At 41.3% G+C, this 25,753-nt stretch overlaps 1 protein-coding gene across 2 annotated transcripts in view; it reads right to left on the reverse strand.

Moving 5' to 3' along the window:
• Positions 1-25,142, reverse strand: part of SMPDL3A (sphingomyelin phosphodiesterase acid like 3A) — a 52,150-nt gene extending 27,008 nt beyond the window's left edge. The window contains exons 1-5 of one of the 2 annotated variants that reach the window (XM_077289453.1): positions 24,997-25,142; positions 10,472-10,685; positions 8,865-9,009; positions 5,396-5,492; positions 2,818-2,996 (exon numbers count right to left, since the gene is read on the reverse strand). In XM_077289453.1, coding sequence (XP_077145568.1) covers positions 2,818-2,996; positions 5,396-5,492; positions 8,865-9,009; positions 10,472-10,685; positions 24,997-25,093 — 732 coding nt within the window. In that variant the 5' untranslated portion in view covers positions 25,094-25,142. The remainder of the gene's footprint in view (positions 1-2,817; positions 2,997-5,395; positions 5,493-8,864; positions 9,010-10,471; positions 10,686-24,996) is intronic. The other variant, XM_077289454.1, reaches the window with a different exon arrangement.
• Positions 25,143-25,753: the final 611 nt, after the last annotated feature.

Consider the following 25,753-nt stretch of genomic DNA (forward strand, 5'->3'; position numbering starts at 1 on the left):
TTTTAGACCTCTCTCCAAATGTAACATTTATGGTTGTGGCCAAAAAGTTAAATTTTGGTCTCATCACTCCAAACTACTTTGTTCTAGAAGTTTTGAGGCTTGTCTCTGTGCTGTATTGCGTATTGTAGGTGAGATATGTTGTGGCATTTGTGCACTAATGGCTTTCTTCTGGCGACTCGACCATGCAGCCCATTTTTCTTCAAGTGCCTCCTTATTGTGCATCTTGAAACTGCCACACTGCTAGTTTTGAGAGAGTCCAGTATTTCAGCTGATGTTATTTGTGGGTTTTCTTTGCATCCCAAATGATTTTCCTGACAGTTGTGGACGACATTTTTGTTGGTCTACTTGCCAGTGGTTTTGTTTTTATTTTCCATCAATATGGCCATGTGAAGGCTTGTTTTTTGTGGGACGAGTTGTACTTTTGAATGACTCCATTGGTTTTACCATGCCATGTACTGGAAAACGGGAAAAAAATTCCACGTGCGGTGAAATTGCAAAAAAGTGCAATCCCACACTTGTTTTTTGTTTGGCTTTTTTACTAGGCTCACTAAATGCTAAAACTGACCTGCCATTTTGATTCTCTGGGTCATTACTAGTTCATAGTCACCAAACATGTCTAGGTTCTTTTTTTTCTAAGTGGTGAAAAAAACTTCCAAACTTTGGTAAAAAAAAATAGCCATTTTCCAATACCTCTCCATTTTTCATGATCTCATGTTCAGCTTATTTTTTGTGCGCCGAGCTGACCTTTTAAATGATACAATTTTGGTGCAGATACGATCTTTTGATTGCCTGTTATTTCATTTTAATGCAATGTCGCGGCGACCAAATAAAACATAATTTTGGTGTTTTGACTTTATTTCTCGCTAGGCTGTTTAGCAATGGGGTTAATCTTTTTTTTTATAGATCGGGCGATTGTGAATGCAGTGACACCAAATATGTGTATGTTTGATTTTATTTGTATTATTTTATTTTGAATGGGGTGAAAGGGGGGTGATTTGAACTTTTATATTTAAATTTTTTCATATTTTTAAAAACATTTTTTTTTTACTGTTGGCATGCTTCCATAGGAGACTAGAAGCTGGCATAACCCGATTGGATACTACATAGAGGCGATGATCAGATCACCTCTATATAGCAGATTTACTCACTTGCTATGAGCATCGACCACTGGGTGGCGCTCATAGCAAGTCGGCACTGACAACCATAGAGGTTTCCAAGAGACCTCCGATTGACATGCCAACACATCTGTGACCCACGATCACGTGACGGGGTAACCAGTGTGTGTATTTCCGGTGCGATTGGTGGAAGTGCTTGTTAAATGCTGCTGTCTGAGTTTCGCGATTCCACCCGCGGCTAATGCAGGCACATGTCAACTGTTTAAAACAGCTGACATGTCCCCAGAAAGTTATTGGCTCACCACCGAAGCCAGCATCAAATGGAGGGAGGGAGTCCGACATCGGCATACTATTATGCCGATGTCGGAGAGGGGTTAATCACAGTTTGAACGCTGCTGACTAGCATTATCAATTCCTTGGATATCTTTTTGTATCCCATTCCTGTTTTATACAGTTCCACTACCTTTTCTTGTAGATCCATTGACAATTCTTTTGCTTTCCCCATGACTCACAATCTAGAAAGTCAGTGGCTGGATGAAAGATGCAAAAGTCTGTCTGGATCCCAGAAATTCACTCAGCTTTTATGCACACACACTGATTACAAACAAACAGGTCACAAGTGAGGATGTTACCTTTAGTAGCCATTCACACCCATTTGTGTCAACTTCTGTGTATGTTATCAGGCCAAAATCACTAGGGAATGTTAACTTTTGATCAGGGTCATTTGGATGTTTTGGGTTGTCATTATGATTTAAAAAGAGAAAACAAAATAGTTTGACAATAAATGGCTTCACCCAACCACTAACCATGAGTGGAGATAAAGTTTTGGTGTTATCATTCATATTCTCTGGAAAAAGGCCAAGAAAACAAAAATTCTGCTGGGGTATGTAAACTTTTGAGCATAACTGTATACCGGGGCATAAAGAGGAAACTTTCTTTTAATCGGGTGGCACAAAACAGGAATTGTACATTAATATGTTATGGGAGCCATAGAGTAGGACATTTCTGCTTTAAGGTGATCACATAGGAAAACATCACTACTGTAACATATTTTACATTTGAGGACACAGCTATCATGTGGGGAACATAAGAGAGGTATGGGTACTGTGCAGGGCACAAGGGTGGTACCATTGCACAAATTTCTTACAGCAGTGTTGAAGTGGGGTTAAAAGGGTGGAAGGTGTGCTGTACAAGTGATCAGTCATAAATGTCTGTGCATTACTTTCTGCAGAGGCAATTCCTGACTGGAAGAAGCAATAGCGGGATGTGCCAGATTAAGAAGAAAAGGGAACATGATCTAAAACGTTACTGGGGTCCATACATCTGACCAACATGCTACTGGGGTCTGAAATGCAAATTTTGTACTAGGACCCATAGGATTCTAGTTACGCCACTGATAGCAACTCATTTAATAAAAAACATATACAGCATGATATAGATTTCTTTTTACTTTGTCCCACTGTAAAGGAAAGCACAATCTGCTGAACTTTGATAGAACACAAAGCTTACGGTATACAAATGCATTTATGCCAGATGGAGGATGAAAGAACACATTTTTGCCCTCCGTCTGGTGAATGGGGGCCTATTGTAACGTTTTAGTATACACTGGGAAAACCACCCGACATACTATATATTTTAGGCTAAGTGCATATACATAGTGTGCATGGAGCCTAAGGAACTCTCATGTCCACTCATTTGTTACCTTCTCATTGTTTTGGCGAGAATATTTTAATGTTTCTTCCAGCCATTCCAACTGATCAGCAGGGTCTGTTATGTTAACCGTCTCTTTATTTGGACTATAGTACAAGTTGGTGTTTAAACTGATGATTCTAAGAGGAGGCGAAGATTGATTCAATTTGTAGATCTGAGAATAGTACCCGCCTGCAACAAAAAATGGAAAGATGCTATGGTTAAATAATCCTACAATTTATATGTATTATTTAAAGGCAAATTCTTTGTCTATACTAGTGGATTTTGTTTGATTTTTTTAATGTGTGACAACATTTTAGTTTCATTTTAGCTATAGGTAGAAGTGAGGATATTGATAGCGTATTAGAGAGCTCACTAGAGGTCATATTTTAACATTTTTTCAATAATTTTTAAATTATATTTTTTAATTTTAGACTTATTTTCTACACTTTTACATTGCACACATATTTCACAGAAATTCCTAAGAATTCTTACCTGGAAAGTCATTATACAGTTCGATTTATTATCCCTATTCTTATGGTGTGTTAAGTAGTTTAAGACCAGGCCACGCACATTTTTTTAGTACATGTGATTTATAGAAGTGTACACTTTTTTCTCGTTTCGATATTCAAATAACATGTGCACCTTTTTTCCTGATATGTGGGGCGTAATTTTTATATCTTATTTTCATATTTATTTGTTGCTGATATTGGAGGGAAAATAAAGGAACTGCATGTCTATTGTTCACTTTTTTTATAACTACAAAATACTATTGAAAAACATTTTAAATTCTGTTCCCTTTTCAAAAATAATTATTTTTAAATATCGGACATGTTGCTTTTTCTATGGGAGTGGAACTAGTTACAAAAATTTGGTATGTAGCAACTTTTTTTTATTGATTGAATTTTTTTCCCAGCTTTTTATTTATTCATGCATTTAATTATTCATTTTTCATTTTTTTCACATATTGTGCCCATCATAAGGTCGTAAAAAGCCTTTTGGGGGCATTTCAACCTTTAAACACTTTTTTTTTACTGACTTCGCCTGTAACTGGGGTTGGCATATTATGCCCAGTTAAAGAGAAGTTCAGCCTCCTGGCTGCATAGCAAAGCTGACTAGCGCTCCTAAGACCCAGTAACTTCTATTCCTTTCCTGCACCCAGCATTATCACATGACCATTGGGTCCAGAGGTGGAAACACCATTAGCACTTCTTATCTATATATATAATTGTCTAAGGGTTTTTCTGTCTGTCTGTCCTGGAAATCCCGCGTCTCTGATTGGTCGAGGCCGCCAGGCCTCGACCAATCAGCGACGTGCACAGCATGGCGATGATGATGTCATAAAGGTTGCCTCAACCAATCAGCGACGGGCACAGTCTGCCACGAATTCGCCTCGACCAATCAGCGACGGGCACAGTATTGACGTAGATGTCATAATAGTTGCCATGGCGATGATGATGTCATAAAGGTTGCCTCGACCAATCAGCGACGGGCACAGTCTGCCGTGAATTCTGGAATCATCATTGTCCATATACTACGGGGACATGCATATTCTAGAATACCCGATGCATTAGAATCGGGCCACAGTCTAGTTACTGTATAAACAGCTTGTTTGATGCTGTGCACAGTACACACAGGGAAGGCAAAGATGGCAATAAGCTGTTTCTGCTCTCTCTGTGTGGATCACGTGAAGCTGCTCTACTATGCAGTGATCTTTTAGAACTTCACTGCAGAGTAGAAAGAGGACCACCAAGACATTTACTGTCTTTCGGTCATCCAGATCCAGGAATAGTTAAACAGGAATTTCTTTGGATTTTTTTTTATTTGAACTGAATGTGTTGCACTTGGTACTAGTCCACTGATTCTGGAACAGTTTCTCGTTTTTTATTGTGACTTTCCCTTTCAAAGTTATGCCCCTGAGAAGTTAAGGATTACATTTTCCCTTCAACCAACTGATGGTATACTGCAGAACTTCACTGTGGGCTTTTGAAATGTTATGGTGTCCAACCAGGATGTTGAAGGAAAAATTGGCTTTTTTGTTTCCAGGGATGGGATGTGGGGAGACATAACTTTGAAACACAGGGGCATAGAAAAAAAAAAGGAAAACTTTTTCGGAATAAGCGATTCAGTTCTTTAATGACAGATTTTTAATGATTTGGGTCCTAATGAATCAGAAACATAATTTGCTAAATTTTTTCAAGTATGGATTTTTCAGAAAAGGGCATCCCAATATTCAGTTAAAAATGACAATGACATGATTTCCTATTTTGTAAACATTCATTTTACAAAAACAACACAAAAAATTGGACCTAATTATAAAAATTATAAAATCTTGGTTGCTAGAAGCTAAAGATTAGGCGTCCCAAAATAAGGACATTGGAAGATAATGGGTTAAACAGAAAAGATAATTTATTGCTGACCAACCATTGCTCTAAGTGTGGCCAAGAAGAATAGCATTGCTTGTTGTGTAACTTTATTCAGTAACATAGAAATTTTTCATAAGTTCTATATATATTTTTGTTTCCTCTTTTGGCAAAAATCATATGCTCAAAAATAGTAAACCAACGTACACGTAGGAAGTACAAAAATACCTTTCCGAAATGTATTGAGAGCTTCTTCACATAACCATGGTCTCCAGAATTCGGCCACTGCTGTATACACCTCACTTCCTGATACAGGCAACTGGTCCTGAAATACATAACGACAACAGTCTGCTTTTGTGGCTCCAATTGCAGTAGATAAAGAAAATGTAATTTAATATAGACATTTTAAACGATGTAGTTTTTAGGGAATTTATATAGAATTTTAATTATATGTTGCGTTTATGTCCAAAATTCTGAGCTGCTTTTTTCTCAGTAGCCTTAAAGCAGTCTGAGCATTGAAATCATACTTCAAATCCCCTTCACAGTCATAGAATTAAAGGAAGATTTATTATCAGAGTCAACCCCTTTAATATTGCCACTGCTCCGATGTGTTTGCTGACATCTCTAGGGAAATGTAAAACATAATGGATATTCAGGTGCACAGTTTTCTGACATCACAAGTCCACCAAAAATTAAAAAGTGGCTTACGAAGCGTCTTTCTAGCTTATATAGAGAACATAGAGAAAGGGACATCAATCTATGACATGCATGGGGCAGATCGGTGGCTCAGTGGTTAGCCCTGTTGCCTTGCAGCATTGGGGTTCTGGGTACAAATCCCACCAAGGACAACATCTGCAAGGAGTTTGTATGTTCTCCCCATGTTCACATTGGTTTCCTCTGGGCTCTCCGGTTTCCTCCCACATTCCAAAGATATACTGATAGGGGGTGTCGTTTGTGAGCCCCAATGAGGACATTGATGATAATGTCTGTTTAGCACTGTGTAAATTAATGGCATTATGTAAGCAATTAAATAAAAATAAATATAACTTCGAGAGAATTATAATTAAGAATTCCACCATATGTGTTTAGTAACACCCAAGCATAGGCAACGTTTCAACCCTGTATGGGTTTTTGTCAAGCCATGGGGTACACAGACAGATGCAAGGCAACCCCTATAAAAGATGAACGTATTTAGATATGAAAATAGTGGAGTTCAAAGATTAATGGAAATTCTCATTAAGCAAAAATAGAGATGGATAATTATGTTTTAGTAACTCAGAGCTAAGAGCACAACAGCACGGTTACCAAAACAGTCAAGGTTGGAAACAGAAAATTGAGCAGATTCTATTTAGATTTTTCTGCAGTTTTCGACAATAGAAAAAGAGAAGTTCAGTGGTTTATATGTCCACTTCTCTTCCCTTCACAATTCACTCCTGAGTCCTGACATTCAAAAACTGTGTAAAAATGCCATCACTAAGCCGTGTGAAATTACTCTATGTAAAAAAAGGAACGACATGATTCAGCAATGTATAATTTATAATCTAACAGATCTTCCTTGTGCTTTGCCCTTTGGGATCTCATTAGTAACACGTATACGAGAATTCCCTCATGTTTAGCCGTACAGCAGGCAAAGGATTGCCTTACCCATTTTGCTTTCTCCGGATTTTTGTTCGCCTATATAATATCAATATTTAATTTATATCAGAAATATATTAACATTTTTGAAACCTCACCCTCATCAATCTGCCATAAACTAGTGAGAATCTAACAGCATTATTCATCTTCATTCACTAAATGGTTAGAAGATATAATTACATAAAGCAGAAGTGGTGTGTCATAAAACATAAGAAAGACATAGGAATGGCAAACACAGCAAGTATAATGTGATAGAACTTAAAGATAAAGAGCGAATTTTACTATTCGTACATGCGAGCGTTCAGTATTGTTGGTGTAATGCTTAGATTCACTCAAGATCTGCATATTCATACACCAAAAACCCCAATGTCCCACATCCTCCATGTTATACTCAATTGGATCTGAGACTTTGAGTTTTTTTGAGTTTAAGGTCTCCTTACACATTAGAAAAAAGTTGGATGAACCCACCGATATATAATGGGACCAGGTGACCATCTAACATCTATGTGTGTAAGTATGGAGAAGACATCCAAACCTGTCTGAAGACTTCTCTAATGTTATTGTGTGGATTTGCCGTTCTGAAAGTGATTTTACATGTACTTTGGTCTGCAGCAGGTTGTTTGGCTGTGTCAGGGTTAACAGGTAGTAGCAGCCAAGGTGTGGAGGCGTTACTGGGGCATTTTGCATGGGAAGCTACTTCCTGTTAGTTGATGGAGAGATTGTGAAGAAGATAAGAAGCATTGTGGAATAGTTGGTCACAAGTGGGGATTGTGCAGCGACTTAGAGCCAAGAGCAACTTTTAGAACAGTGTGAAAGGAACCTACTACCATCTCTATGGCCAGAGTACAGACAGAAAAGAAGTCACAGTGACAAGCATTGACCCGTGGGACTTATATAGAGGGTATTCTTCACCCATTGACTGAGAACCTGAAGTGGAGCTATAGAGCTGATGTAGGCTTGATTCCCGTAGGAAGGTGGTATGGATTGGGCTACTGACAACGTTTGAAAATGGCTCTGGAGGTGTAGAGATATCATCCTATTCTGGCCACAGGGTGCTACACGATAGTTTGGGATCTTTGAAGCGTAGAAGGATTACTTTGTTACTCTGCAGTGTCTTATAGCTTCAAGATATGCCTCCTCCTTTGTCTACAGGACATAGCGACAATTTGAAAAAGACCCAGGATGGGTTGAAATGTCAAGCAAAACCTGTCGCTATATGTCCCCCTACCCAGCACCACCGTGAATTATTTGGTAGCAAAAAAAAACAGCATTAAAATTCCAAGATTTTTGTTTGAGTGCAGTTGATTCCTCACTTTTTAATACTTGACAGCCAGATCTGTACTGAAGCTGGGGCGTGCCTACAGTCACACAACCACAGCTCTCAGTACTGTGAGCGACAACTGCTCCGGACACACCTGCATGACTAAAAGTACTAAAAGTCAGCAGCTCCTGGGAGAATAAAGTACATTTTCTCCCGGGTGCCGCACTTTCAGTACGGAGGTCGGACACCTTCATAATGCTAGTAATCTGCAGATTCATCTGCAGATTACAACTATATCTGCAGGTTAATGGCATTATCGAACCTGACAAGTTACCTTTAACTCAGTCTTTTTAACTTTAGCACATACAAATATATATAGTGAAAGCAATTTTTTTGTTTTTAACCCCCAATGGTCAAGTGTATACTATCGTTTAAAAAACGTGAAGAATTTTGATATATAAGGGTCAATTGCAACCAAAGTACAAACAATTGGACATTTTGTTGGGGCCGTCGGTAAATCTGTAGGTGGTGCCACTATGGTATTAAGAAGTTTTCCTTGGGTGCTACTACAAGTGCCCACTCTTGGAAATCAGCACTTCTGATAGAAATAATATGTTTTGTGTGAGTATTAGAGCCAGGAAAGTGCTGATGGAGCCAGAGGTCCTATGGCACGTGGCACATGGGACGATGGCAGCTTTGTGAACTTCACTGACAATGGGATCAAGATTGGTGGAAAGGGAATAGGACAGATTAAGAGTCAGGAATAACATTTTATTGCAGAACGAAACAGTAGAAAAATACCTGAGGCCAGTAGTCATGATTACCGAGTGCAGGAAAAACAAGTATATCAGGTAAAAGGCCACGAATAGTAGAGGTCATATTTCCAATTACATCTATCACCATTTTTGTGGACAACTCGTTCACAGGAACATGAGGTGGACTATCACTGTGGAAGAGAGATATAAGTTAGATTTCTCTGAATTAGACAATTTTCTATATTATTGTGGATTTTTCATGTTTTGCTGCTTTACAAAAGCTATTGTTACGAAAGCACAGTCAGGGTTGTCAACTAGTTTTGTTTTTAGTTTTTTCTGGACACCTTATCAAAAAAATCACAGACAGACAATATGTCTGCAGTTCAGAAACATGTTTCAAAGCCATTAGCTGCATTCACTGTGAATTGTAAAATGATAATTAATTAATAAGTAATAAACATTTGCTTCAAGTTGTTGCCCCAGCTTCATTTTTTTAAGACAATAGAAAAAAAATGACCCTATTCTTTATGGACCGTCCTGGAATTTTTGGGCACTTGGGAACCCTGTGCAGAGTTATCTTCTTTTACCTAGCTGAAATATTGAAAAACTCCAGAGAATGTTTGCAGACCATGTTAAATCAGGTCTGGGCACTTAGGACAAGAGATAATGTCTGGTCTGCCCTTCTCCTAGTAATTAGCTCACACACATTCTTGGTGCATTGTTTGCTTCTTCATTGTTCATTGTTTGCTTGTGTCAATAGGGAGAGGAATGACCAAAGATTGTATACCCTGACCTGACCTAATAAACATAATGTTACAGATTGTCAGTAAGGATGTAAAGAGATGTTTTTTTCCTATTTTTCAGAAACAGAGCCTTGTCCATGGATTGTTTCCCGATTAGCATTGAAGTGAATGGGTGCTGAACTGTAATGCCAGAAAAGAGTGCAAAAAGAAGGCATTTTTTCTTTATTCTTAAACAACCCGTTTAACACTTGAGAATCCCACATTGTACATGGGACTACTAAAACAGAGGAAAAGCTCAGTGACAACAAAAAGGAAAGAGACAGCTCCTTTATGGCTCACTCAAACGTCTGTGGATCTCGATCTGATCTCGGACTGCAATGCACAGACTGGCCGCCAAACTCGCCATCCGAGAGTGACAGCTCCATATATTTCTACGCTGGGGTCAGGAGCGCCATGGCCAGCCAAGCACTAACTGTCCATGCTAGGAATAATTTGCATGGACTTGTAAATGTGCTCTTAGATTAACTATTTGAGCATTCCCAATCACTTAGTTTCATGTATTACTTATTAAAGTTCAAAAGCCCACCCTGGTCCCCCACACACATTCTTTTAAAGGGAATCTTTCACCAAGTCTTTTCCACCTAATCTGATAGAAGCATAATGTAGGGGCAGAGACCCTGATTCCAGTGAAATATCTCGTAGTGCGTTTCTTTCTGTAGTTTTGATAATATCGCTATCTTATGTCCATATTACGGTATGTTGCTCTCAGATAGTGAAGCAAAAATCTAGTGACAGATTCCCTTTAACTATTAACATAATTTAGTATCATTAAAAATTAAAAAAAGACAACCCCTTTAACTTTGACAGCTAGATATCTCTTTAACAGTGGCTGGCACAAACTTTTATTTACCCAGTCCAAATCATGAAGTCAACTTTTTGTCCAGATGTTTTGATATACTGGATTGATGATAAGATAAGTTCATATGGTGAATCACACATAAAGTCTCCAAAAATTCCAGGACTCGAGGCATTGACACCCTTAGAGGATAAGCATACTTTGGTATGGTCATCAGTAAGGTGATAGGAAAAGTCCAAATGAAGGTCTGAAATATGCCAAAACTGGCCTGTAGGTAAAGGAGAAAATAAAAGTTAGCGTTTACTTGACCCAAAATGATTTACCGTAAATTATATTTTGGGGTATACATCCCAGAATTATTATGATTTAATGTGTTCAAAATTATATTCATAGAGATGATAAAAGATATTCTGGAGGTGGATTTATCTCTGGAAAATAAATCTGTGCCAATCAGGAAACATGACAGCTGGCTATTGACGGTGAGGGGTTGGCATTGCCCTCTACCCCAGCTATGCCCCTAATAGAACTAGAAACTTTGGACAGGATGTTTTAGCTCAATAGGAATTCTCACTAACACTTATGGGAATAACACAAGTTCGATAACACCTTTATACATAGGGAACAGGAATTTGGAAACTGTACAAAATTGAAGATTGGAAACTATTTTTGATCTTTAAAAGGTGTATTCTCAAGTTTCATAGTTATCCCTTATTCATGGGATAGAGGATAACTTCCCAACTGCTGTGGGTCTAACCACTGCATCATCATCAATCTCAGAACACGTGTTGGAGCGGTGGTCAATCATGTGCCCTTCTGCTTCATTCATTCTTGTTGGTGATCCTGCCATAAATGCAGTACACATGATCGACCACCGCTCCATTCACATGGGAGCTTTGAGTCTCAGTTCTAATAATTGCTGAGAGTCCCAGTGGTTTGACACCCAGCTATCGGTAAGTTATTCCTTACCCAAGGGATAGAGCACCATTTTCAAACTTGAGAATATCCATATTTAGGGTATGTGCCTACGATCAGGAATAGCAGCGTTTTGGATGCAATGCGCTTGTGGAGCGCCCCCAAGGGCAGCGGGGTACTCAGTACTGGGTCCTTCGGTTCTCAAGGGGGATGTCACGGTGGCTGACCCGATCCGTGGCCCTTGGGACATCCGAATTAAAGGGAAAGGTCTTTAAAGGGATAGAGTTTATGTTTGTGATGCCACCTGTTGTATTTGGTCAGGGTGACCGACGCTGCTTAGGGTTCCGCTGGGGTGATGTTATGGCAGCTAGATGGTATACCTTCCCACAGGTGAAGTATGTCCCCAGGGCTTCCCAGTGTGTAGATGGTGCAGGGCCGGCGTCAGCACCCGGCGTACCCGGGCAAGTGCCGGGGCCCTGGCGAGACGGGGGGGCCCATTTACGGTGCGCAGCTGCAGCTGAGTCGGGACCGTCCGTCACCATGGATACGACGCAGCCAGAGTCACTTCCGGGCCGGGCCTGCTGCTGGGACTGAGTTTCACACAGCTGCGCCTGCAATACTTACCAGTCACCGCCGGCACCGCCATCACCATGAATGCGAGTCGCTCTGTCCTGTCACTTCCGGTCGTGAGAGCTCGTCAGATTCCTAAGAGCTCAGAGAAGAGATCCGGCTGCTGTCATCCATGCGTCCAGGACAGGTCCAGGCGTCCAGCGGCAGTGCAGACACAGGGACAGCAGCAAGCAGAAAGACGAGCGGAGCAGGAGGCAGGAGCAGCAGTCAGGTGCCATAAGTTAATATGAGGAATGTGGTGCCATAAAAATTCCTTTTCTGCCCTCTGCATCTAACAGTATAATGGCTTTCGCTGTTTACAGGCCACTTACACAAACACAGATCTAAGCTGTGAATCGTAAATAGCAGCCCCGGCCCCAGCAATTGTGTCCTGCATAGAGGCTGTTTGCACCGACCTCTATGGTAATCCCTTTTCCTTGACTTATTAACTATTGCACAGCTGGAGGCAGATTGCATTGGGCAGAGGTGCAATGTGCTGCATGCAGTCCCCCCTGTTTGGATGGGTACTATCACCTTCCATGCATGGCCACTGGAACAATCACTATTGTTTGCCTTCACTTTAATAAGTCTCTCCTCCCAGGGGGTTTGCAGGAGCTGAATCATCTCCAGGGGAGATCCAAGTTCCAGCATTGCTGTGACCCTGATGTCAGAGGGGGCGCTATTAACATAGCACTGGCCATGCAACTGCAAAGAGAGAAAAACACACTGTAAAGAGGTGGGCGGCCATGACTAGATGCCTCATCTGTGCGGCCTGACCTGCCTGTTTGTATCGATGGATCTGACAGTCTGTGCTACATACTGCATGGGCTGTGCTATATACTGCGTCTGCGTGGGCTGTGTGTGTTATATACTGCGTGGGCTCAGGCTGTGTTATATACTGCGTGGGCTGTTATATACTGAGTGGGCTGCCTGTGTTATATACTACGTGCGTGCCTGGGCTGACTGTGTTATATACTATGTGGCTGTGCTATATACTACGTGGCTGTGCAATATATTACGTGGCTGTGCAATATATTATGTGGCTGTGCAATATACTACGTGGCTGTGCAATATATTACGTGGCTGGGCAATATACTATGTGTCTGTGCTATATACTACGTGTCTGTGCTATATACTACGCGTCTGTGCTATATACTATGCGTCTGTGCTATATACTATGCGTCTGTGCTATATACTATGCGTCTGTGCTATATACTACGTGTCTGTGCTATATACTACGCGTCTGTGCTATATACTACGCGTCTGTGCTATACTACGTGGCTGTGCTATATACTACGTGTCTGAGCTATATACTACGCCGCTGGGCAATATACTACGTCACTGGGCAATATACTACGTCACTGGGCAATATACTACGTGGCTGGGCAATATACTACCTGTCTGTGCTATACACAGTACTACGTGGGCTGTGCTATATACTACGTGGCTGTGTTATATACTACGTGGGCAGTGCTATACGATACATGGGCTGTGCTATAATTCTCTGCTGTATCTGTGCATCATGAATCGTGGTATGTGTTAAAGAGGGGGGCCCACTGAGACTCTTTCGCCCGGGGCCCTCAAAAACCTGGAGCCGGCCCTGAGATGGTGGATGGTGAGAGGCACAGTGAAGAACGAAGGGACAAGGTTGCAGTCTCTTTACCTTTACTGAAGGCTTCAGCATCCACAGTCCAGAGCACAGACCACAGGGCAGGCAGAGTCTGGCCAGTTTGGAAGCAAGTCCAGAGTCCCCTTATCCAGGTAGAAATCAGTAGCCTTCCTCTAGCACCGTGGTGTTGTAGTACCTTACTGCTAAGCCTCTCATAAGGTCCTCACAGATGTTGTAGATGTTATCGATGTTATATCTCTCTCTCTGTCCCCCAGATGGATGTACAAACTTGTATGACCGGTGGTTTGAGGCGTTTTACAGGGACTCTACCATGCCTCAGCCTCTAAGCAGTGCCACCTTGCCTCCTGGATGTAGGGGCGGATAGGTAGCGTGAAATTAGCTGTCCTGCCGGTCTCTGAAGCAAGGCATAAAGGACTGTTGCTCCTTCGGTGTTCCGGCTACCGGGATCCTGCGCCCCAGAAGGCGGCAGCCTGTATAGGGCAGAGGTCCTCCTGGTATCCACTCCTTTGCTATGACATCTTCACCCTCTCTACAATACAATTCTCTTTCAGTATCCTTTCTTAGAAACTGCCACACTTAGGGCAGGCGCAGCTCCGTGATCTTCTGTCTAGGTCTCTGACAGGCTCCCACCCCGGTCAGGGACCAACTAGCTGAGCAAAGCTCAGCCAGTAACTGCCTAACTTCCTCTCCAGGCAACCAGTTTTACCTAAGTGTGAAGAGTGCCCTAATAAATAGGAGCATAGCTCCCCCTGGTGGCCTTGAGTGCGAAATGTGTTGCATGTTTGTGATACCTGGATTCGGTTGTCTTTCTTTGCCTCCAAATGTAACATCACTCCCCCCCTAGAGGAGAATGATATTACTGCAAAGACCAGGACCCTGGGGCGCTGCACTTGTGCTGCTTTCAAAATGCTGCATTGTACAGTACAAGCACAGTGGATGGGATTTATAGAATACCCATTGTTAGCACCATGCCGGAGTGTCACTTCACTCACCCGTGCTGCAGTCAGTTCTTCCCTTCCCCATGTTCTGCATTCTTCCAGCCGGTGCTCTAGCCATGTCCTTAGGGCACGTGCGTGTGCACTCCCACCCTCTTAAAGAGTCAGCGCGTCCTGTTTTGCAGTCTAAGTTGTGTAAGGTTGCATACTTGTTCCTGCTGCACTCTGATGCAGATCTCGCCTGCTGCACTCTGATACAAATACTGCCTGCTGCACTCTGGTCTAAATCCTGCCTGCTGCACTCTGATTCAGATCCTGCCTGCTGCACTCTGATACAAACACTGCCTGCTGCACTTTGGTACGAACTCTGTCTGCTGCACTCTGGTGCGAACTCTGTCTGCTGCACTCTGGTGCAAACTCTGTCTGCTGCACTCTGGTGCAAACTCTGTCTGCTGCACTCTGGTGCAAACTCTGTCTGCTGCACTCTGGTGCAAACTCTGTCTGCTGCACTCTGGTGCAAACTCTGTCTGCTGCACTCTGGTGCAAACTCTGTCTGCTGCACTCTGTTGTGAACTCTGTCTGCTGCACTCTGGCATGAACTCTGCTGCGTTCTAAATCAAACTCTACCAGCTGCTACCTCCAGTCTGTACTCTGGGTCCAGCAGCTGTATGTTTGTTGATCTGTCTTGCAGTGGCATCTGGCGTTCATCGGGAGCCAAGTCTAACCTCATCATCAGAGGCTCTAGTGACGAGTCAGGTGTTCACTTAGTCACGCCCCTCCAAGCTCTCCATGGTCCGTGGCACAGTGGTTCCACAAACCACGTCAGTGACACCCATGCTCACTGTGCTTCTATTTACCACTGCGTAAATTCACCCACGGCTCTGGTTTAAGAGCCACAGTATGACAAAATCTGTTGTGGAGACACTAGTCTATTTCCACAATAGAATGTATTTGATGCGGTAAATCCGCATTTTTCAGTGAACTCATGTGGATTAAGCAAAAATACGTTGCGGCCAAAGAGCTTCTACTTCCTGATCGTGGGAAAGTACCCTTAGAGTTGTTTCTTAACCCATTATCTACCAATATCCTTTTTTTGGGACGCCTAATCTTTAGCTTCTAGTAACTAAGATTTTATAATTTTTATAATTAGGTCCAATTTTTTGTGTTGTGTTTGTAAAATGAATGTTTTCAAAGTAGGAAATCATGTCATTGCCATTTTTAATTGAACATTGGGACGCCCTTTTCTGAAAAATGCGTACTTGTAAAAATGTATGCAAATTATGTTTCTGATTCATTAGGACCCAAATCATTAAAAATCTGTCATTAAAAAAAAATAAAAAATGAAAATTGCTAATTTGGCAAGTAATGGGTTAATTGGATAAATTTCAGAACCTCAGAAAAAAGGGCCACATTGGGCAAACTGCAAAATTTTGAAACTTAAGGATCTATTCAATGGAGAAAATCTCCTATCCTTCAAGTCTTTAAAAGAAACTTTCGCCGTTCCGTCCACGGCCTTCGGTGACTACCAGATCGTAAAAAATCAAATTGAAAAATTTCTCGCAAATAGACCATCCCTCTCAGAACCTGTTGTTAACCTATTATGCAATCCGGGTCACAGTATCTTCTGGAGCTACAGGTACATTTATGGCTGGTTCAACAACAATTTGGTTTTTGCTAAAACTCCCTCTATGATCAAATGGGAGAAAGACCTCCAAACTACATTCCAGAAGGAGGAGTGGGAGGAAGCCCTAGCTTTCACCTATTCGTCCACGATCTCCTTAACCCTGCAAGTCTTTTTTCAAGATGGTCTCTAGGTGGTATTTAACCCCTGCAAGGCTATCCTTGATATGTGGTAATAGTTTTCCTGATTGCTGGAGGAATTGTGGGCAGAGGGGAAATACACTACATGTTTTCTGGCAGTGCCCCAAATTGAAGCCATTGTGGCAGGGTGTCTCCAACATTATAGACACTTTGGCAAAAGAAAAGATCGACCTTTCCCTCCAACTTGCCGTACTGTCCATAGGCATAGATCGCCTCAAGCCTTCTATTAGGCCCATTGTAGCACATATTCTTCTTGTAACTAAGAATTCCATTGCATTTTATTGGAAAAACCCCTGCCCTCCCACTGTGCAAGAAATAGTTGAGAATGGCATCGCTGGTTGGAGGTATTCCCCTAATATATTTGGTCACCCTTATGTGGGTTTTAGTGGTTAATAAGAGTTAATAAAAGTTCAGGTTAGCATATATTATTCTTACCTACTATTTCACAGAAACTGCTTGAGAGTTACTGATTTATCTAATAAATAAATGAAACCAATTAGAGGTATTCAGTTTTCAGGTTGCCATACCCAAAATGTTTATTAGCACTTGTTATTAAATTACTATTTTTTCTTCGCAAGTACTCATCTATAAACTTAAGCCCCTGTCACACTAAGCGAGGTCGCTAGCGAGATCGCTGCTGAGTCACAAGTTTTGTGACGCAACAGCGACCTCAGTAGCGATCTCGCTATGTGTGACACGTAGCAGCGACCAGGCCCCTGCTGTGAGATCGCTGGTCATGTCGGAATGGCCTGGACCTTTTTTTGATCGTTGAGGTCCCGCTGGGTAGCACACATCGCTGTGTTTGACACCTTACCAACGACCTCGTTGACTACAACGTCACACAGGACGTCCCTCATCGAGGTCTGAATCGTCATAATAGCTGCCATGTGACAGGGTCACAACGACCAACGACATCGTTGTACAGGTCGCCGCATCGCTGCTGCGTCATTGGGAAGATCTCACTGTTTGACATCTCACCAGCGACCACATAGCGACGCAGCAACGATCCCTGACAGGTCGCATCGTTGTCGGAATCGCTTTAGCGTCGCTAAGTGTGACGGGGCCTTTAGATATATAAACTGTCTACGCTGCATACGTAGAATATATTTGTCTTCTTATCCCCTCCCCCGTCTTCCCCCCCCCTCCTCTACCTTTTTGTGTGTTCCCAGTATTATCCCCCTTCCATCCAGCCCCGCGACTCCTTACCATTACCTTCCCTCTTGCGTTATGTTTTGTTGACATGGTTAAACTTTCAATAAAAACTATTTGAAAAGAAAAAAGGGCTACAGAGATAAATCTACATTTGTATAGTAAGTTGGGAAATGTTTAGAAATTCCTTGTTTCTTTACTGTAATCAGTTCGTTAGTCAGAAACAGTGATCTGAAAAAAAAGCCGACTGATGTAAGTATGGCCAGTATTACGTTGACAAGTATGTCATGCAGCAGAGGGAACCTGCAACGTCCCTGCTATTAGATCGTTCAAGTTCAAAGATACGGGAAATTGTTCCGCAAGCATTGGGTCATGTTTAACCCACAAAAGAGGAATCTACAAATTAACTCCTGCAAGCTAGACTTTCCACAATGTATGAAATGCTTTATTACATGAGTTTATTGTTTACTATACTTTATAATACTATGCTATATTGCCCCTCAATAAAAACCCTGTGATGGTACAGCACTCAATTCTTTCTAGTGTTTATGTTGAGTGCTCCACTCAAATTCCCAGTTTTATGCTTCATAAGGATATGAATATGGATAGCACTCACCCCCCTTATTAATCTCAGTCTAATATGTATCCCCTATTCAGTGAATGGTGAATACAAGTTTCTGGCTGGAATACCTCTGTAAGCAAGTGAATGTTATTTGAGCAAAAGTAGAAAAATATTTAGAATTGAGAGTCCTCAGTGGTTGATACCTTTTAATGGCTAACTGAAAAGATGGTAACAAATTGCAAGCTTTCAAGACTACTCAGATCTCTTCATCAGGCATAGACTAATAGAAATTCTGTAGAATCACATATTTATGCACAACACAGCACAGAAATAATGCTATAGATAAGAGAGGTGATGTGAAGCAGAACTACCATTATGTGAGTGATAAACAGTTATGTCCATAAATATTGTAACAGTTCATAGATAAGGAGTGTGAATGTTTTATTGTCCACTGATTGGGGTCTGGTTCTATGTTATGATGCCCCAACATGGTCTGAGGAGCAAATTCCTTAATTGATGTAAAAATACATAAATCCATGTGATATATTCATTCCTGCACTGAGAGTGTCAAAGGTTGTCATAAGTTTATATTCCCAGACTCTTCTGTCTCTCTGAGATTTGAAGATACCTTTTAATGCAAGTAATTTCATGTCCATAATACTGTGATCAGAGAGACAAAAAGGTATTGCCACAGGTAGATCCATTCTTTTTTCTCTTATAGTGTGGCGATGAGAGTTCATTCTTGTTCTAAGCTTTTGCCCTGTCTCCCCCCACATATAGACCCCCAGTTGGACATTTAGTACAAATAATTAGGTACACCACATTAGAAGTGACGCAGCTGAAAGTACCTGGGATCTTGTAGTCCTGATGTGAATTGGGGATCTTTATCTTGTCCGTGGTCATTGAGTGGACAGGTTTTACATTTTTTCTGGTTGCAAGGAAAGGTTCCTGCAGCAGTTTGAGAAGACAGGGAGCTTCTGACAATGATACTTCTTAGATTTGGGGGCTGTCTAAAACACAGTAGTGGGGGGGTCTGGAAAAATGGATTGTAATCGGGCATCTTTTTGTAGTAAAGGCTGTAATTTCCGTGCAGCTCCTCTTATCACCTCCAGATTTGGATTGTAGGTGACTACTAGAGGCACCCGATTATTTTCTTCTTTAGCTTTGTAATGTAGCGGTTGATTCCTTGATATTCTAGTGGCTCTTGTAATTTGGTTTTGAATTGTTCTTGGATGGTAGTCCTGAATCAAAAGGTCTTTCTGAGGCAACCAAGTTGTCCATCCCTATCCATTGGGTTGGAACATATACGATTGTATCTGATGGCTTGGCTGTAAACAATAGCGTTTTTTATGTGTTTTGGATGGAAACTATCCCATTTAAGGTATGTTGGACGGTTGATTGGCTTCTGATACAGGGATGTCTCTATTTCATTGTTCTGCAGCTTAATGATAGTGTCTAAAAAGTTAATTTCAGTGCAGGAGTAGTTAAGTGTTAAGTTGATGGTGGGATGAAATTGATTAAACTGTTCATGCAACGTCTTTAGCTGTGGCTCAGACTCCATCCAAATGATTAAAATATCATCAATTTAGCAGTAGTAGGCCAAAGGCCTGATGGGACATGAGGACAAAAAGTCGCTTTCAAGCTTGGCCATGAAAAGATTTGCATACTGTGGGGCCATTTTTCTTCCCATTGCTGTGCCAGTCTCCTGTAGATAGATCTTGTCAAATTCAAAGTGATTGCGGGTGAGGATGAATTTTATGTTTCACCACAGAAGAAACTTGCTCAAAAGTAGTGAGCAGAGTCAATTCTCAACCTCCAACTCAACTCAAGCTCTAACCATAACAGACAAGTCTCCAAAACTCTTTCATGTGGACATATAAATGCACATGTGTTCTTACGTATGCAGATTACAGATTACAGTAGCATATGAAAAGAAGCACATCTGTGGAAAAGCAGGTTGGATTTGGGTTAGATTAGTGGTTTCCCACAGCTCAAAGGTTCAATAATAGGAAGCAGTGGTCAATGCATTGACAGTCCCCCATCTAGGATGCCCCATACATGTGTTCAATGACTGCTTGTGCTTCCCTAAAGGCCTTACCCCCCTCAGTAGCTGGTGCATTTTATATTTCACCTGGGCTTCTTCAGGAGTTTCACCACATCACAATACCTCAGCTATTGATACTGTTATCTTCTTCTGTGTATACCATTATCCACAACTTCACCTTGTGGGTCTTTCATAACTATGGTGGGTACAGGGACCAAGGTGTGCTGAAAGGTCCCTATGGCTTAAATGAGAAAACCAATACTATTATAGATCCATGATATTTGGAGGTCCTGTTGGTGATTTTGCATTGAGACTTACAAGCTTCAATTGATGCTACTGATTTCTACCAATGGTAAAGACCAGGAGTCACCATCTTCTGGCTGCTGAGCTTCAAGTAGAAAATGATTAACAAGCGCAAAATTCAAGACTTCTCATAAAAAAAACAAGGGGCACCAAACCAAGTATGTAACAAAAATATGTAGTCATGGGTGCATTGTTTTCAAATTCTTCTCACAGAAACTATGGTATACTAAGATATAACAAAAGAATTGTAATGTTAAATTGTAGGACAATCCTGATAACACTGGCATCCACCGACTGCTCCCCACAAGAGTGGACATATCCCTTTAACGATGCTGATCAATGCATATATATTTTTAAAATATTTGACGTTGCTTGCTTATCTTCAATTTTTATGAGGTTGTTTTCTTCTATGTATAAAAAGCTCCTGGTGACACAACAATGAGAAATGTCAAGTGCCAGGATTATATGTGGATATACTGGTTGCTCTAGTAACACAATTCCACTACATATTACACAGTATATTGCTCTGGCGTACCGTACTTCTTATGCTAATTCTGTAGAAGAGTCACTATCTCTACATGATGTGCATATAAGTATAGCTTGCTTTATGTTTTGTGCCAATAGTACATTTATTAAACATTGCGATTTATGGTTTTTATGAAATCAATGCAAGTATAAAAGGTGGGCGCTGCCTATAGCAACAAGCCTGCATTCATTTATTAACCCTCTTATAACATAACTAGATGGTGGTCCGATTCTAATGCATCGGGTATTCTAGAATATGTATAGTAGTATGTACAGTAGCACAGCCCACGTAGTATATAGCACAGCCCACGTAGTATATACTACAGCCCATGTAGTATATAACACAGCCCACGTAGTATATACTACAGCCCACGCAGTATATAACACAGCCCATGTAGTATATAACACAGCCCACGCAGTATATAACACAGCCAAGTAGTATATAGCACAGCCCACGTAGTATATAGCACAGCCCACATAGTATATAGCACAGCCACGAAGTATATTGCCCAGCCACGCAGTATATTGCACAGCCACGTACTATATAGCACAGCCCACGTAGTATATAGCGCAGAGACATAGTATATAAGACAGGCCGCGCAGTATATACCACAGCCCACATAGTATATATCAATGTGGGCACCATATCCCTGTTAAAAAAGACTTAAAGTAAAAAATAGTTATATACTCACCTTCCAGCGGCCCCCGGATCCAGGCCAGGCATTTAGCGATGCTCCTCGCGACACTCTGGTCCCAAACATACATTGCGGCAATACCACGTGATGATGTAGCGGTCTCGCGAGACCGCTACATCATCATCTCGCGAGACAGCTACGTCATCTCCGGTCATTGCCGAAATGCATTCTTGGGACCGGAGTGTCACGAGGAGCGGGAAAGGCGCCGGAAGGTGAGAATATAATGATTTTTTTTATTATTATTTTTAACATTAAAAAGTTTTTACTATTGATGCTGCATAGGCAGCATCAATAGTAAAACGTTGGTCTTTCAGGGTTAATAGCAGCATTAACGGACTGCATTACACCACGTTATGCCATGGTGTTTAGCAGTCCATTTAACGGACTGCTAAAACCCTATGTGGCCACTGGCTGGAGGGAAGTATGGAGGGGACACTGACTGGAGGGGAGTAGGGAGGGGCCAATTCGCAGCCAGACTGTGCCTGTTGCTGATTGGTTGCAGCAAGTCGGCCGCGACCAATCAGCGACCCTGGATTTCCATGACAGACAGACAGAAGTTAGAAACAGACGGAAGTTCCCCTTAGACAATTATATTTATAGATACATGGAAATGGCATAGCTCTCTTGGGTCATTGCCTCAACACTTACTATTTCTTCCGTGATGACTTCAACATTGCTGAAAACTCAGAAAAGGCTTGCTGACATGAGCTTATATATTAAAAGCAATATATCAGCAGGACTTTTCCCTAACCCAAACTATTTATTTGCGCATTTAGCTCTTTCAAAAAAAAGTTCAGCAATACCTGAAAAATCAGCATTTAATATGCAAATGAAGCTGAAGAGCAGCAGGAGGAAGTAGCGTTTGGCAGGGAGTAGAGCTGGATGACAGCCATCTCACGAACATCAAGGTGTTCTGGATGGTCCTAACTTATAATCTTAAAACCTTACAATGCATCATGGTGACATCCTGTGTGACTAATAGCTGAGCAGGACCAGGCCTCAAAACATAGACACACAGCTAGTGGGCAGCTTTTTAATGTAAAATACAACCCAAAGGAAAGGAGGCCACTCTCTTACCTGCACTAAATGCAGAAACCTAGAACTAAACCCAAAAAAATGAACTGGAGTACAAGTTGGTATACATGCATATAACTGAATATTCAAATGAGGCTGAAGATCTAAAGCCTCTGTCACTCCAGCTCTATTTATTCCGTTAAGTGCTGCCTCCTCCTGCTTCACTGACGGTCTCTTTCCTGTGTGACTTCAGGCAAAGGAGCCATCAGTCAGGCAGTAGGAGGGAGTGCTGGACGGTGAATAGAGCTGGACTGACAGAGTAATGGAGGAATGGATTGGCCATGAAAAGTTTTTTGCTGGAATTATGTTTGAAAGAGCTACATGTGCTTTTAAATAGTTTGGGGTGTAAACTATAAATCTCATTTCATTTAAGAAGTCATCAAAAGCAATTAAAGTTACATCATCTAGTTTGCAATATTTTTGTCATAATAGTGGTACTGCAAGTCCCATTAGTTCTGGGTCTATCAATGTTGCTGAACATGGAAAGTCTGATTATTATCTCCAGCTTTTCAGACTATTTGCCTGTTTAACCTAAAATAAACTTCATGTATTATCTACATACTCTCAGACTGTCATTTACCCTATGTGTACGGCCAGTATACATCTCCCATGCCATGAACACAGATTTTATATGCACTGCAGACCATCTACACACTGTTTAGGGGGTTGGGGGTTGCGTTTTGTGGATCCCATCCGGTGTGCCCTGCCTTGGAGACTCCTATCGGTAAGTGCTGCTAGCCTAAATTTTCATCTTAAAGCCACATGGCGTTTTTCTGCTATCATAGGTAGCTTTGTACTCACAGCAGCAGACCGTATACACTGTATATATGCATTTGGTGGTCTCCTCTGACAGCGCACACCGGGGGTTTCTCCCTCTCTCTTTTACATCCTTGGGCACTGCATCTGCTGATAATATGTTTTTATGTATTTTGCTACTAAGCATGTAATCTGCATGTTATTTATTTAATAAAGTATTTTGTATCACGTAAACACCTATTTGCTCCTAGTTTTCTCCTTTCCTTCATGTGTTTTATGGAGTTGGTTTTTTCTTTAGGTGGGGGGTCGTCTTGCACTATTTAGTGCCCTCACCCCCTCCCTGTATCTGATATGTTGCCTGGTTTTGTTACCACACTGTTTAGTAAGAAGTTCACTTGCGCGCTCAGTTTCATGATGACTGTTTACTTGTGTTTCCACTGAGTCAGTAAGGAGACAGCTGATCGGGAACTTTATGCTGAGCACTAAAGATATCAGCCACGTAACATACAAACTATGTCAGAGGCAAAATATAATAAGGATTTAAAAGGGTTAAAAGGTTGTTTTTTTCCAGTAAGATTTGTCCATGGATTGTGACCGACACCTTCATTGAAGTAAACAAGGCTTAAAGTAGTTGAAACACTAGGAAGAGTCTACTGACAATCCACACAGACAAATTACATAAAATGTAGATCTCCAATGACATGTATATCACCTGTGTACTGTCCATTTCACCAATACCAAGCATGAGACTGAGCCATAGATATTTCGTCACATGCAGCATTTATTTACCGGGATCCTGTCGTCTGGTTCACACCGCCTAAACCACAGGCAACATGAATCAGGTACTGGCTGTGCTATTCCAACTGCTTATGTTATACTCTAAAACATTGTGACATTTCAAAGAAAACATATTTCGAAAAGTTTTCTATGTTACAATATTGCAATGTATCCATAAAGATCGGATGTTGTACTGTGGCTCCTTATGGAATTCAAATGAGCCTCCTTGGATTTACGGAAGAAACTAGACCATTCTGTGATTTTTTTTAACACACAAATTTGGTCATTTAGAAACAAAAAATCACATAGGGAGAGAGCTGTCAATATAGCAGAGCAAGGCAGAGGAAGAGTTCATATTAGTCCTCAGCACAGCTTTCAAAAGTAAGTTTATTCTGAGACACCATGGTATTTCAGCATAAGATATACATAGCTGCGATAGCCCAGCCAGACTGATTCCGATAGCATGAATTAGGCAAGAGGTTCCCTTTATGAATAGGATCTAGACCTTACATGGCTGAAGTTGAGGAGGGGGCAGATAAACAAAAAATTAAAAATTGCTAAAAGACACAAAAACACAGTTTACATTTTACAGACAAGCAGATTATAAGCACAAACCACAAGAAATGTTCCATTAGGAAATAGCGCATTGACCGCTCTGTCTTTTGCCATCACCCTTCTGTAGATAATATGTGTTCCCTTAGTTGTACGCTAAAAGGTCCATTACCGGAGTGCACAGTTCCCTTGGCATGCTGCCTACTAGTTACACACTGGCCACCACTCTACTGACCTGACGCTTCTCCTGTACTGTAATCTCCAGGATTCACTGGAAAAGCTGAGGTGGCCAAAGGGGCAAGAAGTATCAACCAAACACTAAGAGAATCCATGTTGCTCTTCTGTTGGAGCTGTGGGATCTGAGGCTATTCCTTCACTAGATTACACTTAGAAACTTCCTTGTTTACACAATGATAGGCGTGAGTTACTTATCGGGTTACAGCAATTAACCTCTTCATGTGTAGTAGCAAGTATAAGCAGGAAACCACAGGAAACATGCAAGAAACACTGTCTAATTTTTTACTAAACAACTTTTTAACTTAAACTTAAACTAGATAGTCTTACAATACATCAAATTTTTCTAAGGCTCATGTTGGTTGGTAAATTTGAAGCATCTTTAGATTGTCTGGTCTAAATTGATACCATTTGTTATTTGGCTTACTTTGGTTCACAAAGTTAATTCAAATTTTGGCTAAATGTTAGAGCACAATATCTCATTTTAAGCATCAACCCTTTCCCATTTATTCCTAATAGGTCACACCACCTTAATACATATGTGTGACGACAAGGGCACTGTTTGTGGTCTCCGGCCAGCTCCAAAATGGCTACCATAAACAGGCTTGGTGCTAGCTACTTCATTTTCCAGACACCAGGAGTTACACTGGGCTTCACCATTTAACCCTTCTACAGGAATCTGGACACAGACAGGGGCGTAATAATCGCACTCGCAGAGGGTGCGCCTACTTCAGCTGTATGTGCACTCACCTCTGGAT

Source organism: Ranitomeya variabilis, chromosome 2 (genome assembly GCF_051348905.1).
Source record: "Ranitomeya variabilis isolate aRanVar5 chromosome 2, aRanVar5.hap1, whole genome shotgun sequence".
NCBI lineage: Eukaryota > Metazoa > Chordata > Amphibia > Anura > Dendrobatidae > Ranitomeya > Ranitomeya variabilis.